This window comes from Micropterus salmoides, unplaced genomic scaffold (genome assembly GCF_014851395.1).
Source record: "Micropterus salmoides isolate LMB-PRFRI ecotype aquatic unplaced genomic scaffold, ASM1485139v1 Ms_hic_scaffold_5, whole genome shotgun sequence".
In the NCBI taxonomy this organism is placed as follows: domain Eukaryota; kingdom Metazoa; phylum Chordata; class Actinopteri; order Centrarchiformes; family Centrarchidae; genus Micropterus; species Micropterus salmoides.
Window position 1 is genome coordinate 24,814,963 of NW_024044237.1, and position 13,786 is coordinate 24,828,748.

The 13,786-nt window shown below is 38.4% G+C and overlaps 1 protein-coding gene across 2 annotated transcripts in view; it reads left to right on the forward strand.

The window, feature by feature from the left end:
- The window catches only part of glra4a (glycine receptor, alpha 4a), a 58,685-nt gene that overhangs the window by 26,843 nt on the left and 18,056 nt on the right, over window positions 1-13,786 (forward strand). For both annotated transcript variants that reach the window (XM_038698577.1, XM_038698575.1), the window contains exons 2-4: window positions 8,179-8,309; window positions 12,298-12,365; window positions 13,520-13,743. In XM_038698577.1, coding sequence (XP_038554505.1) covers window positions 8,179-8,309; window positions 12,298-12,365; window positions 13,520-13,743 — 423 coding nt within the window. The remainder of the gene's footprint in view (window positions 1-8,178; window positions 8,310-12,297; window positions 12,366-13,519; window positions 13,744-13,786) is intronic.

The following is a 13,786-nucleotide window of genomic DNA, read 5'->3' on the forward strand; positions in this document are numbered from 1 at the left end:
CAGTGTGAGAAGTTCAGCTGCAGATAGAGAGTAGAGTAGTACTGTGGTAGAGTAGTAGTAGAGAATATATTGTCTTAACAACACTGTACGAAAATGACATAGAAACAATGGTCCGCTGGCAGAACACCAGGGCTTTTTGTTCAGCTGCCGTCGTGCTGTTGCCATAGCGACATAAGTTTTGTTTTATGGTGGACGGACGGTAACATTACAGAGTTGTTTTCTTTAGCTTGAACTAATTCCATGCTTTGGACACTTTCTTCTTTGTCCCTCGCTATTTTCTCCATCTTCCTCCACTTTGCAAACAGCTACCTTATAATCACGTCGTGTTCACAGCGTAAGCACGATGTGCGACAGTAATAAATGTCAATGTGCAAAACACTGTGGTGTATAGTTAAATGGATTAAACGAACGAATTTGTGTCGATGCATTTTATGAATCAGTTTTATTGATGAATCGTTTCAGTCCTAGTTCATAGTTTTGACTTCAAGTACTGACTCATGAATGAACAGTATAGGGGTAAAAATTAACCTTGTCTTATGAAAGAATTGCTATGTCTTGGTAAGACTGAGTTCTTTGACTGTAGTGAACCCCTTATGATTAACATTAAAAAAATAAAAATAAAAATCTCATCAGTCGTTAGATGACTGTGTCAAAGTGCATTCACAAAACTCTGCTAGAACATCCAACAAAGACCCATTCTTCTTCTATCAATATTTCTTGAAAACTACAGAGTTTATTGTCACAGTCATTTGTCTGTGAAAGCTTTGCACCACCTTGTCAGAGAAAATCACACTTGAGACCAAACAGGATATTTTATTGGTGTTGCTTCGTAAAACGAGCACAACCCAATACAAACAGTTTGTTATCAATAGCTTAGTCTAAGCGTTAAGAGCCTCACCATAAAGCCATCTCCCTGTGTTACGGAGTGAGTTTGTAACTGGTTGTGTGAGAGAGAGAGAAAACATACTGTAAAATCAGCAACACTAAAGAATGGACTTTAGCCAGAAGCAGTGGAGTCAGGGGCCCAGTGAATGTTGAGTATTTTAATGAAATAAATACAGAGATATATGCACAACACATCTGGGGAAAATCAACAAAAGGTGCTGGGTGTTGTATTATTTTAGCCATACAGTACCAGCGGCATGGAAGGAAACTATTGGATGATTAGCAATAAAACTTAAACGTTATGAAGATGAATTCATCAGCCCTCACTATGTGTGCACTGCTATGCAGCATGCTAAACATGCTTCCAATAAAAAGTTTGAAACTGGGAAAACAACCAAAAGTGGTAGCACTTTATTTATTTAATAACTACACACTATAAAGCATTAGTTAAGCATTAGTAAATAAGGAATTCATCATTTATAAAGAATTATTCATACAGTAATACACATTAGTAAGTCATTCATAAACAGTTAAAAAAATTTTATTCTTTGTTATCTACACACTATGAAGCAGTTGTTAAGTATTAGTACATTTTTAATTCATCATTTATAAACCATTGTTACGTTAATACACATTAGTAAGTCATTTATAAACATAGTTATACATGTTGTATTTATTAATAAGCTCATCTATAATATGCTTAATAATTGTATTTTCTTAGTTCATATATGATCGGTTCACTATTTATAAGGCCTTTTTTTTAAGGCCTGTATTTTTCATTTGCCTTTGCCTTTAACATCTCATAGTGCACCAACCATGTTTGAAACAATCCAAATACAATTTTAAAAAGTGTCCAGTGTCTTTCAGTTATTTGTATCTCTACCTGGGCAGGATAATGAACATGTGGTGGATCTTTCTTATCTGCCAGTGTCCTGTAATCTGATGTGTCAGTCCTGTTGAATGGGATCCGAAGCAGCTGGCCACACCGCGGTCCGATCTCACCATACAAGGTGCATCTTCTCTGGGACTCGCCATCTGCATTCAGCGAAGAGTTGACCTCTAAGCTACAATCCAGGGTCTCAAAAACCAGTCTGCAAGTATAGTGCAGAATAAATCAGATAAATCATCACAGTCAGTGTTCTTCAAATAAGATCTCATCCCGTTTGTCAAAACTCAATATCATCACCCTGTTGTCTAGGGACTCTTCTTAAGTTTTACATTGTTATAACGTTACCAAAGATTTATAACTTTACCAGGTAGCATTTAAGCAAGACATCACTACTATGAATTAATTAAATTTCTTAACATTACATTACATTAAATTACAACCAAAAAATACTGAAGAGTTTACCCATTTTAGTCAAGGAAATTATCTTTAACATGTATTATCATAAATACTGTAAATAAAAATACCTCTGAAGGTACTACATGTGCTTAAGTTACACATCCAAAAGTACCTCCAGAGATTAGTTTGAAACCACGACACAGCAAAATACAGTTGAACAGTTCATCATCATGTTCACAACATCCTCCGACTTCTTAAACTTACAGTAATATGGTTTTAACCCACCCATTTAAGCTAGCATCACGCTGCACTTTTAGCTCTCTCCTAAAGGTTACAAACTTTACTCACCGGAGTTTCCAGGGGGAAAAAACTCCTTCGGTAAAAGACGGCATTCAAAAATCCCGAGTGATGGTGTCTTTACACTTAAGACCCGCTTCTGGGCCCGTGTGATCTTGTTTTTATTAACTTGTCCCGCTTCTCTCTGTTCTTCCTCTGTGCGGTCTGGCGCTAAAGTGAGCGCACACGGCAGAGACTACTGGAAGCGCCAAGGGTCAAAATAGCGCTGCTTTAAGGCCTGTATTTTTTATGTGGGCTACAGTCTATGGTACGGACGAGACATGGTTGAGAAGGGCGGCTTGACCAGAAACCATAGTTTCACTTTTTTCCTGTGTTAAACACAAAGTCGATATTAAGGTTTTTTTCTTCGGTTGCGTATGGAACGCAAATAACGTTCTGTTTCAAAACGTTATTCACTAGTTTTATTTTGAAAGCGTAACCGGACATTGCGTATTTATTGTTGCTAGCTTGACCGCCAAGACGTCCAAAAACGACACTAAAGGGGTGTTAAGGCGTTAACCCAGGCCTTATTAAAGCTGAGACTTAAGAAGCCTAACTGAGAATTTTTTCAATCTGATTTGTAATGTTTTGTATGGCTTAGATAGTCCTTACTTTACAGAGAAAATACTTATTAAATTATTTCCTTAAATGTTCTACATGATCGTATGAACCATAGGCGCATATGGTTTTTCATTGGAATAACACTTTTTATCAAATACAATCATTAAGCACATCATTGATGAGCTGGTAGTGATAGATGATCTGTCTCAGAGAAACGGTACCAGCCCTGTCACGGTGAGGCTTTTACCCTGTAAAGTTAGCTGGGGCATCTTTCGGGTAGTCTTAGTAGCATCCTTTGGGCTTTGCCACTGGTAGATTAAGACGTTATGCTGAGATTGTTTATATTAATCGCAATATAATTTTTTCCCCCAATAACAATATAACAAATGTTAATAAATATTCAATAAATGTTTGATTTTATTCACTTGAATCATACACAAATTAGGACTTAATTTTTCTTATTAAGATGTTTATTCTGAAACCAGCTGCTGGTCGCAGAACTAGAATGACAAGGTCCCATTGTCCCAAACTTGCATGCTAATGCTGTAAAGGTTAATTCAGAGTGAACTACTTTCCTGTTTGTGTGACAGTTTAGACTATGACTGATCTCGAAAGGGACTTCAGTTCTGTGATTTTATTTGTACATTTATATTTATTAATTTAGCTGACGCTTTTATCTAAAGCGACTTACAATTGCTATACATGTCAGAGGTCGCACGCCTCTGGAGCAACTAGGGGTTAAGTGTCTTGCTCAGGGACACAATGGTGGATGGGTCACAGTGGGGGATTTGAAGGCATAGTCTTATCCATTGTGCAATCACCAACCACAGACCCCTTTTTATCCGAAGATACTGTCATCACCAGAAAACAACCTATGTTTGCATTCATTTGACAAGGAGTCCCTGTGACTGTGTAAATTAGGACTTGTGTCTGGTTAGGAGAAAAAGCCCAAGTAGTAGTAGTCACATTGTTATAGCACTGCAAACCCTCTTGTGAAAGAGATCCCAATGGGTGTTTGGGAGTACAACATCTGACTATTACAAATGTTTTTGTACCAACAATCAAAATTGTGTTGTATAAGCATGACCATGATCCTTTCCTAACTATCCCCAATAGGGATGTGGAAAATAATTGATTTTTAGATGCCTCGCGATGCGGCCTTGGACGATTATGTATCGATTCACAAATGTCAATAATCTATTATTTAGAGGTTAATTGATAATATAATGTCGACAGGACGAAAAAGGCAGAACTCGGAAATGCGGAAGTGCAGCTCAGGACCGTCTGTACAGTGCACACAACGGAGAAGTGTAGTTCTCTCTGTTTAGCACAGACAGGCAGCAATTGATTGAGTGACTGTTGCTACTAAAATTTCACATGATCAGTAAAATCAATGCGCAACTCAAGTTAATGATTTTCACCTGCACACTGTGCAGCGCAGTGGCGCTTAGCTAGGGTCCCCTCCTCATTCTTCAAATGACAACTATGTGACAGGCAGCAGTAGGTGACGGTGAAAACAAGCGGAGCAGAGGAAAACATGAGCGCTACGTTTCAGTTTGGCTGTAAATCTACAGTGTAGGTGACAGCATGTCTGTTTATTAAAGTCTCTCGGTTTTCCAACTACTAGAACGGCACTTTGCGCTAGCAAACATCTCCTCTTCAGACTGCGGTCTGGAAGCTGAGCAGGATGTTATTTAGCTGCTGTAAAGTTGGTTTGTTGTCATTCATCCACATATAGAGTACACAAATGAACAAAATCCTGTTTCTCAAGGCCCATGGTGCTCAATAAAAGATTACAATAATCACCTTACAGGACAAGACACAAACATATTACTACACTAGACTAGACAAAAAAAGGAATAGATATATTAAGGTGGAGTGAACGTGGTTTGGCTGGAGCATTGAAAAGTGTGTAGTTTAACCCCATCTGAATATATACTAATAACAGCAGCCTCAGAAATGAAAATAGCTGCAGAAGAGGAGTAATAATGCTGTAATAATGTAATAATGCTATGCAATGTTAGCTAAATTTATATGAAGTAACATTAAATAGCTGCATTTCATTACTACCTACTACTTGGGATTGTTACAAACACCAAATAGTCACACAGTGAGAAAAACACATCTTCATGCTATTCGTTTTACAATCGCATCGTAGCCTCATAATTGTATTGAGGTACCTAGAAATTCCCACCCTTGAGGTGATGCATTATCATGCATCGTGATGCATCGAGGGATCAAGTCAAATCGTTGACCTGATAATCGTAATCAAATCGAATCGTGAGACCAGTGAAGATGCACACCCCTAGTACCCAAGTAGGTTTTGTATCTAAGCCTAATACGGCTGGGCAATAAAACAGTAATGATAATAATCGCAATATAATTTTCCTCAATAACAATATAATAAATGTTCAATATATCGTCAAATATTTGGTTTAATTCATTTGAATCACGGACAAATTAGCCCTTAAATTTTCTATTAAAATATTTATTTTGTTGAGAAGAAGAGGCCTAAAGAAAGATGAACTAATCATATTTGTTGAAAAAGATTTTATCATAATTGTTGTGAATGTTCTACCTCAGACTTGTGAAGTGATCAACTGTTTGGCATCAAGTGTTTGTCACATTCTGACCATAAAGATAAGTTTAACCACATAATTAACCATCTGGTTTCTTCAATTTTTACTAAGAAAAAATGAATTGACATATATGTTGATAATTATCGAATGAAATGAAATGTATTTATCATGATAACATTTTTGGCCTTATCGCCCAGCCCTAAAGCCTAACCAAACCTTAACAATAGCGGTGTCATAAAACAATCACATGACTCATTTGAGACACTGATGATATGATGTATAGCAGGGGTCGGCAAATAAGTCATTGTGCCAAAGTTTTTTCAAGTCATTACAGGGCCAGAACAAAGTCAAATTATTTCAAATCCTTAATCACTTATGTGTACGTTTAGTGTAGTCGGTAGGAGCGTGACTCCTGTTGGGAGGGTTGTATGATCAAGTCCAATGTACAGCAGATATATTTTTTCTCCTCTGTTAAACAAATGGATTATAAGGACACTTTTGCACATGCTCACAATAAAGCATGTGCTGGAGTTTGTGTGCGTCCCGGCATTTGATCCGCCTTCATAAACCTATAGACGCTTATTTTCATTTCCCTGAGGAAATTCAGGGGAATCCAATCACACGTTTACTGACGGCTTTTTTAGAGGTATGTCAAGCAGGCCAGAGACTTTTTTGAATGTCCTTTAGAACTTTTCAAAGTAAAAGCTCTCAAAAAAGTCGACATAAGGCATTGCTGCAAAAAAACATTCTCCTGCTTTTTTTTTGGAGACACAATCACTTAAGAGGAAGTGATTAACTGCAATGAGTAACTGCATGACTGGGATCTATTTCAGCACCAGCTGCTATCAATGTATTTATTTTTCTACTATCAAAGCAATCTGGGCCTGTTCTGGCCCGCGGGTCGCCTATTGCCGATCACCGATGTATAGTATGTTCTGTGCTGCAGAAAGCTTAAAAAAGAAATGATTGAGCCACTTCAATAAATTAGAGGTGGCCTTGACACAAACTTCAGCCTTGCAAGGTGTAGAATTGTTTACTTCTGGCGGAGGTTTACAGTCTATGGACTGTCTTACAGAATATTTATTGCCAACGGAACATTTAAATATTCCTCGATTGATTTATGCGGATGGCTGCATTCATTCAAATTCAGACATCGAAGGACAGACACGGTCAGTTAAGTATGCTGCTTTCCATCTGAAGACTGGGAAGCATTGACACATCATGGGTGAGCAAGGACACTTCAAATGTAGGTGTGTCATTAAGCAAACATGGAATAATAAGTAAAATAATCTTTTGAAAGTAAAGCCTCTTAAAAACAATGTTGCTGTTTATTCTGTAGGGTTATAAACAACCACAGTACAGGAAAGAGGAGGTCTTAGCTCAGATAGTGGTAGTAGAACAACTGATTAAATCCCTTGGCAATTATCATTCACCTGGGGTTAATATTAGCATGCAACATGCAATAACATATTTAACCATAGCTTCATAATTATATTACAGTTAAGTAGTCGCAATGACAGCCATCACAATAGCTCAATTTTCAAACAATTCCTAATTGTTTCCTTCACTATTACAAGAGGAAGATCTCTCAGGATGAGCTCAGCTTTAGCCTTGAAGTCCCAAAAATATCCTCCACAAAGTCTTTGATCCTGTAGCTCCTGACAGTGCGGTTTATGTGACTCTAAATAAAGCTAAGGAGCGGTAAGATTGGTGGATCAGTGACTGGCTACACACACACTCATGAGAACACAGGGCATCAGCAAAGCTGTGCCTCGGAGGGGACTGAACCCGCCATCTGTACTCCAGAGTTTCAGATCATGACGGATCATGAACTGTTAACAATTGTATCAAAGGCATGGGGTGCAATCATCTGTAATGCAGCTGGGGTGTGTAATAAATCAAATGCATCATAAACCAGGGTTTCCTGGTTTAGAGTTTTCTTTTATATGTTCCCTTTTGTCTTTCTTCACATTTTCTTTAAGATTTTTCTCCTTTCCCTCCTTTCACTCTGGCCTGTTGGTTATTCCTGTCAGTGGCTGCCTGAGCCTCACTGGAGCTTGTATCAACTCCTTCCTCTCCCCGGTGTGACATTCATAGCATTACAATTGAGCCATCAATCTGTCAAGCCTTACCCCTGCTAAGCCACGAGCAGTGGGAAATACAGAGGAGGGACAAGTTTACCTCTTCTTCTGTTTTGCTTCTCTGTAGTTAGGGCCTAACAACCACAGTAAGTCTCAGACATGATGTAAAATAGATAAGCTTTTAGTCGCTAGCTGAGGCAAGCCTTTGGGGCGTCATTTTTCACTTTTCACCCTCATTTCCCCATCCACCGCTAGGTATTTTTTTGCTGATGAACTGACTTGGTGATAGCTGTTGGCTTCTCATTCTCATTATTTTTTCTCCACCACCCCCATTGCTACCTCACATACATACATACATACATACATACATACATCTCCTCTGCTGTTTCTTCTGTTTTTTCTTTGTCTTTGTAATTGTTCCCTGTCTAATTCCCTCCCTGGGTAATGTCAGATTGAGCTCCTGTAAGGAGGAGATAAAGCCCCCCGGCAGGGCAGGACCACAGCTGTCACCTTCTGACTTCCTGGACAAGCTCATGGGGAAAACATCAGGATATGATGCCCGCATCAGACCCAACTTCAAAGGTACAGTATATGCCAAGGCAGACCATCACAGTAGCCCTCAAGAAAATCCATTTGAAAAAACATTCACAGGAAAAAAAACAAAGATGAGCGGATCTGTGCTGTGAGAGCTAAACAGCTGACTATCCTCATGTGTATGTACAGTACTATATGTTGTTCTGTCAGAAACTATGATGTCAGTTGGACTGAAAAGAATCGTGATGATTCTAAGGCAAGTTCTGGAGCATCTTTTTATTTTCTATGAGTTCTAACTAGATTTGAGGACGTGATGGATACGATATCTTGAGAAAGTATAAATTACGTGCATCATGTCTGGGTTTTTAGATTTGACCAAGTTATGACACAGAGAAGGAATAAGATTTTTGATGCAAATTGCAGCAATTGGGCACTAAGGGCTTTAAAGTACTTTTAACGGCCTCTGTGAAGTGTGTCACAGCTGCTGCTGCTCCAATTTTGCCATTTTGTTTAATGACTCCCTCCAATGCAAAAAGATGTCTTATGGGAATTTTGCTTCTTTTGAATATGTGGCTCTTCAGCTGAATTCCACTTCTCGAGCTATTTTTCTAAATATATACAGGCCCCCTAAATACTCTACAAACTTTTTTGATGACTTTGGTGAACTGCTGTCTATAATCTGTATTGACTGTGTAGTTATTGTTGGTGATTTTAACATCCATGGTGACAACCCCCAGGACAGAGGGACTAAAGAACTGTGTTGTGTTCTTGATATATATGGACTGACTCAACTTGTGACGGAGCCCACATACAATAAGGGGCACACTTTGGACTTTGCACTCTCCAAGGGTCTGAACATTTCCAAGGTTATGGTGACTGATGTTGCTCTCTCTGATCATTCCTGTGTTTTCTTTGAGAGTACAATCTCCGTGCACACAAATGTACAGACAGAGGTTATCACAAAACGGCATATCATTGAAAACTCTAGTGAAAAATTTATTCAGGCTTTCTCTTCGACACCCGCCCTTTCATGGGTCTCAGTAAATGAGCTTGTAGATAATTTAAATTCTAAAATTACAAATGTTATTGATGCCATTGCACCAGCCAAAGGTGGTCTCTGGTAAGAGAAGATGTCGAAAAAGCTGGACACAGGTGGCGGAAAACAAATCTCCAGGTTCATTATGACGTCCACAAAGAGAGACTTCGCATTTATATTTTAGAACTGAGAAATACAAGGCAGTCCTTCTTCTCTGACATCATCCCCAAAAACACTAATAATGCACGTGCCCTGTTTGCTACTGTTGACAGGCTAACCAATCCTCCTGTGTCTGTAGCCTATGAACTTCTATCCACCAGGGCCTGCAATGAAATCGCCTCCTTCTTCACAGACAAAATTCAAACTATTAGACAAGCAATCAGTGCCTCCATATCAGGTTATATGTTGTACCGGTGTCCACTTAAAAACAATTCATATAGCATGACATAATTCGATTTTATCCACCATAACAACCTGGAGGAGATAATACAAGATCTGAAATCCTCCTCATACTGCCTTGATATTCTGCCAACAGGTTTTTTCAAAAATGTTTCTAAATGCATGGCCTCAGATCTACGACAAATTGTCAACATGTCTCTCCTCTCAGGTTTGTTCCCACAGGCACTGAAAAAAAGAGCAATCTAGACAGGTCACTAATGAGCAATTACAGGCCCATATCAAATCTCCCATTTTTAAGTAAAATCATTGAAAAGGCTTTTTTCCAACAGATTTGTGCTTTCTTGGCACTAAATAACTGTTTTGATGTCTTCCAATCAGGATTTCGACCACACCACAGAACTAAGATGGTTCTGGTTAAGGTCTTCAATGACATCCATTTTAACACAGACAGTGGTAGAATTTCAGTCTTAGTATTATTGGATCTCAGTACTGATTTCGACACAATCAACCATAACATATTAATAGACAGACTTGAAACCTGGGTTGGACTTTCTGGCACAGTACTAAACTGGTTTGAATCCTACTTAAAAGACAGGGACTACTTTGTGTCTATAGGTAATCACACATCTGAGCTAACAAAAATGACGTGGAGTTTCCCAAGGCTCCATTCTGGGGCCTCTTTTGTTTAACATTTACATGCTTCCACTGGCTCAGATTATGAAAAACAACAAAATATGTTACCATAATTATGCAGATGACAAACAGATTTACATAACCACATCACCAGGGGACTATGATCCCATACAGGCACTGAGTGACTGTATTGAGCAGGTCAACGATCGGATGTGCCAAAATTTTCTTCAAATGAACAAAGATAAAACTAAAGTCATTGTTTTTGGAGCCAGGAAGGAACGATTGAAAGTCAGTGCTCAGCTTCAATCGGTAATGTTAAGAACCACAAACCAAGCCAGAAATCTTGGTGTAGTCATGGACCTGAATTTAAGGAGCCACATTAAGACAATTACAAAGTCAGCCTACTATCACCTGAAGAATATTATCAAGGATAAGAGGACTTATGTCTCAGCAGGACCTGGAGAAACTTGTCCATGCATTTATCTTCTATCGACTCGACTACTGTAACGGTGTCTTTACAGGGCTCCCTAAGAAATCCATCAGACAGCTGCAGCTGATTCAGAACTCTGCTGCTCGAGTCCTCACTAAGACTAAAAAAATGGATCACATTACTCCACTTCTGAGGTCTTTACATTGGCTTCCTGTATGTCAAAGAATTGATTTCAAAATCCTGCTGTTATTATGCTCCTTATATATGGAACAAACTCCCAGATAACTGCAGGTCTGCTGAAACGGTCAGTTCTTTTAAATTAAGACTGAAGACTTTTCTTTTTACCACTGCTTTTAATTAAAGCCGTAGATTGGTACCTTTCACTGCACTGTAACGTCCGTTTTTCTTTGTCTTTAGATTTTCAGTGCCCTGATTGTACACGGCACTGTAACTTTTACTGTCCCGTTTTACCCTGTTTTTTATCCTGTTTTGATAATGTGTTTTATTTTTTCAATTTTCCTGTGTTGCTTTTAAGTCTGATGTAAAGCACTTTTAATTGCCTTGTTGTTGAAATGTGCTGTACAAATAAACTTGCCTTGCCAATTTCTGACCATAAGCAGTAAAAACCAATGAGCCAAACTACAAAAACTATCTTCCTGTTGTTTGTAGAACACCAGCATGTACCTGTCTCTTTTACCTCAAACACCATCTTTACCTCACATCTTTCCTTCCAGACCCCTCTGGGGAGGCGCTACTCATAGTGTGAAAATATTTGGGCTTAGGCAACGAAAGCACTTTGGTTAGATCACTGCTTTGGTTAAATGTTAATAAGTACATCAAGTCATTATTGACTTTTTAACCAAGTGCTCTGAGTGCCTAAACATAACCATGCCATTGAGTGGATGTATCGTGAGAGCTACTACCAGGACTAAATAAGATTTTAAATAAGAATATTGCAAGATTTTGCAAATATGCTTGCAAAAATGTAATTCAGGTGACGTTTCTCACTAAATGTATTTGCTGTTGTAAAGTAGTAGCATATAAACATAATTTAAAAAGTAAGAGTTGCACACTGACAATTTTCTCAGACACCAAAATGTGGGCAGACCCATCTATGACCTTCCTTGCTCTGAATTTTAATAATGCAATTTCCCTAGAATCGTTTACTAAAACCAACCTCAAAAAGTTTTAAGAGAAGTTTTTTGGATGTAATTGCACTTGAATTAAAGGCCAGAAAAACATTGTTCAAAATGGCAGTGCCTCTGGTCTTTAAACTAGGATGTGCAATGTACATACAGTTTTAGTTATTAGAAGCCATATTCTAGTGGTTTTTTTTTTGTTTTTTTTTAAAAACACTGCAGGCCATTTCAGACCAGGCCCTAGAGTCTTTATAGAGTAGGCTCTTCAACAACAGAAAAGGAGCTGACATGACTTATGTTGTTGCAACATTTTCAGTCACAATTACTGTATGAAAAGTAATAAAGAAAATGAACCTTAAAAAGCCACACATGTAAATTCAGTCTTTTTTCCTCCCTCAGGCCCACCTGTGAATGTCACCTGTAATATTTTCATCAACAGCTTTGGGTCGATCACAGAAACTACAATGGTAAGAAGACCATGGAGATTTCAAATTTTTCACATATGTTGTATATTCTTAAAAATGGCATTATTATGTTTAAAAATATCACTGCAGTTTATTTGTTTCTAGACATGATTATGGGGTATGGTTTGTGTTGTTTTAGTTGTAGCTTATTTTCTTATTTCTCTATTTTAGTGTATCACCGCACGATTTCTATAGAAATCTTGAAACACTCCATCCCCTTTCTTTCCTACCAACTTCTTTCCTAATCCAATCAGTGCTGAAGCTGTTCCCTCATGTTTCCTGGAGGATAACAGTGCAACCTTCAGAGACCACTGGGTCACTGACATGCTGATAATGAACTGTCCACTCTGCAATTAAAATGAAAAATTGAGAAAGTGAATGAAAAGTGGTATGGAAGAGAGGACGAGGGGTTCAGGGAAAAATGGCTGTCCTCACATCCGCATTTACAGTGTTATAGCTGCTGGGTCAGCACAATACACCAGTGAACAGTTTAAGGGTGTCTGAGGGAGGACCAGAGGGTTAGACCTCCAGGCAGGTCAGCCCAGAGAACGAAAACACTAATGATGTCATTGTATGTACTGGTGAAGCATGCTTTTTATTCTGATAAATGAAGTGAACAAGCAAGAAAAGAAACAATTTACAATGCCCATGGATGGATTCTGAATTAATTGCACAGATTAGAATTCTAATTTAATTAGTCTTGTATGATGGCTGCAGGCAGGAATGATTGTGTCCTTGGCCTGGCTTGCATTGCCAACCCTCTGTTCACCAGCAGCAAGTGGCTACAATCACTAAACAAACAGTACACCATCTTAGTCAATCAGTTACTTTAGTAAAATCTGATGAATATGGTGAGGGGCATTTCAACAAGAATGATATGGAGTTTGACCGTGTTCTTTAATTTTATTCACATTGTAACACATTATCATGTTATGTATGTAATTCTTGTCAACTCTTAAAACTTTCATATAGTACAAAAGCTTTGGTCAGCATAAATTTATTATCAGTTAGAATGGACTCTAATGGTGACCAGTAACAGAACATTCCCAGAAACTTCTCAAATAACGACTGCAGAATGATCCACTTCTAAGCTCTCCTTCTGTATTACAAGCTTCACTGATGACATTTTCTATTAACTAACCTGAGTTCTTCTACAGGACTACAGGCTCAATGTATTTCTACGGCAAAACTGGAATGACCCTCGTCTGGCGTACAGCGAATACCCAGATGATTCCCTTGATCTGGATCCATCCATGTTGGACTCCATCTGGAAACCTGATTTATTCTTTGCAAACGAGAAAGGAGCTAATTTCCACGAGGTCACAACTGATAACAAGCTGCTGCGGATTTTCCAAGATGGCAGCGTTCTGTACAGCATCAGGTAACTAAAATAATATTCCCAACATTTGTTGGAAAATGACATC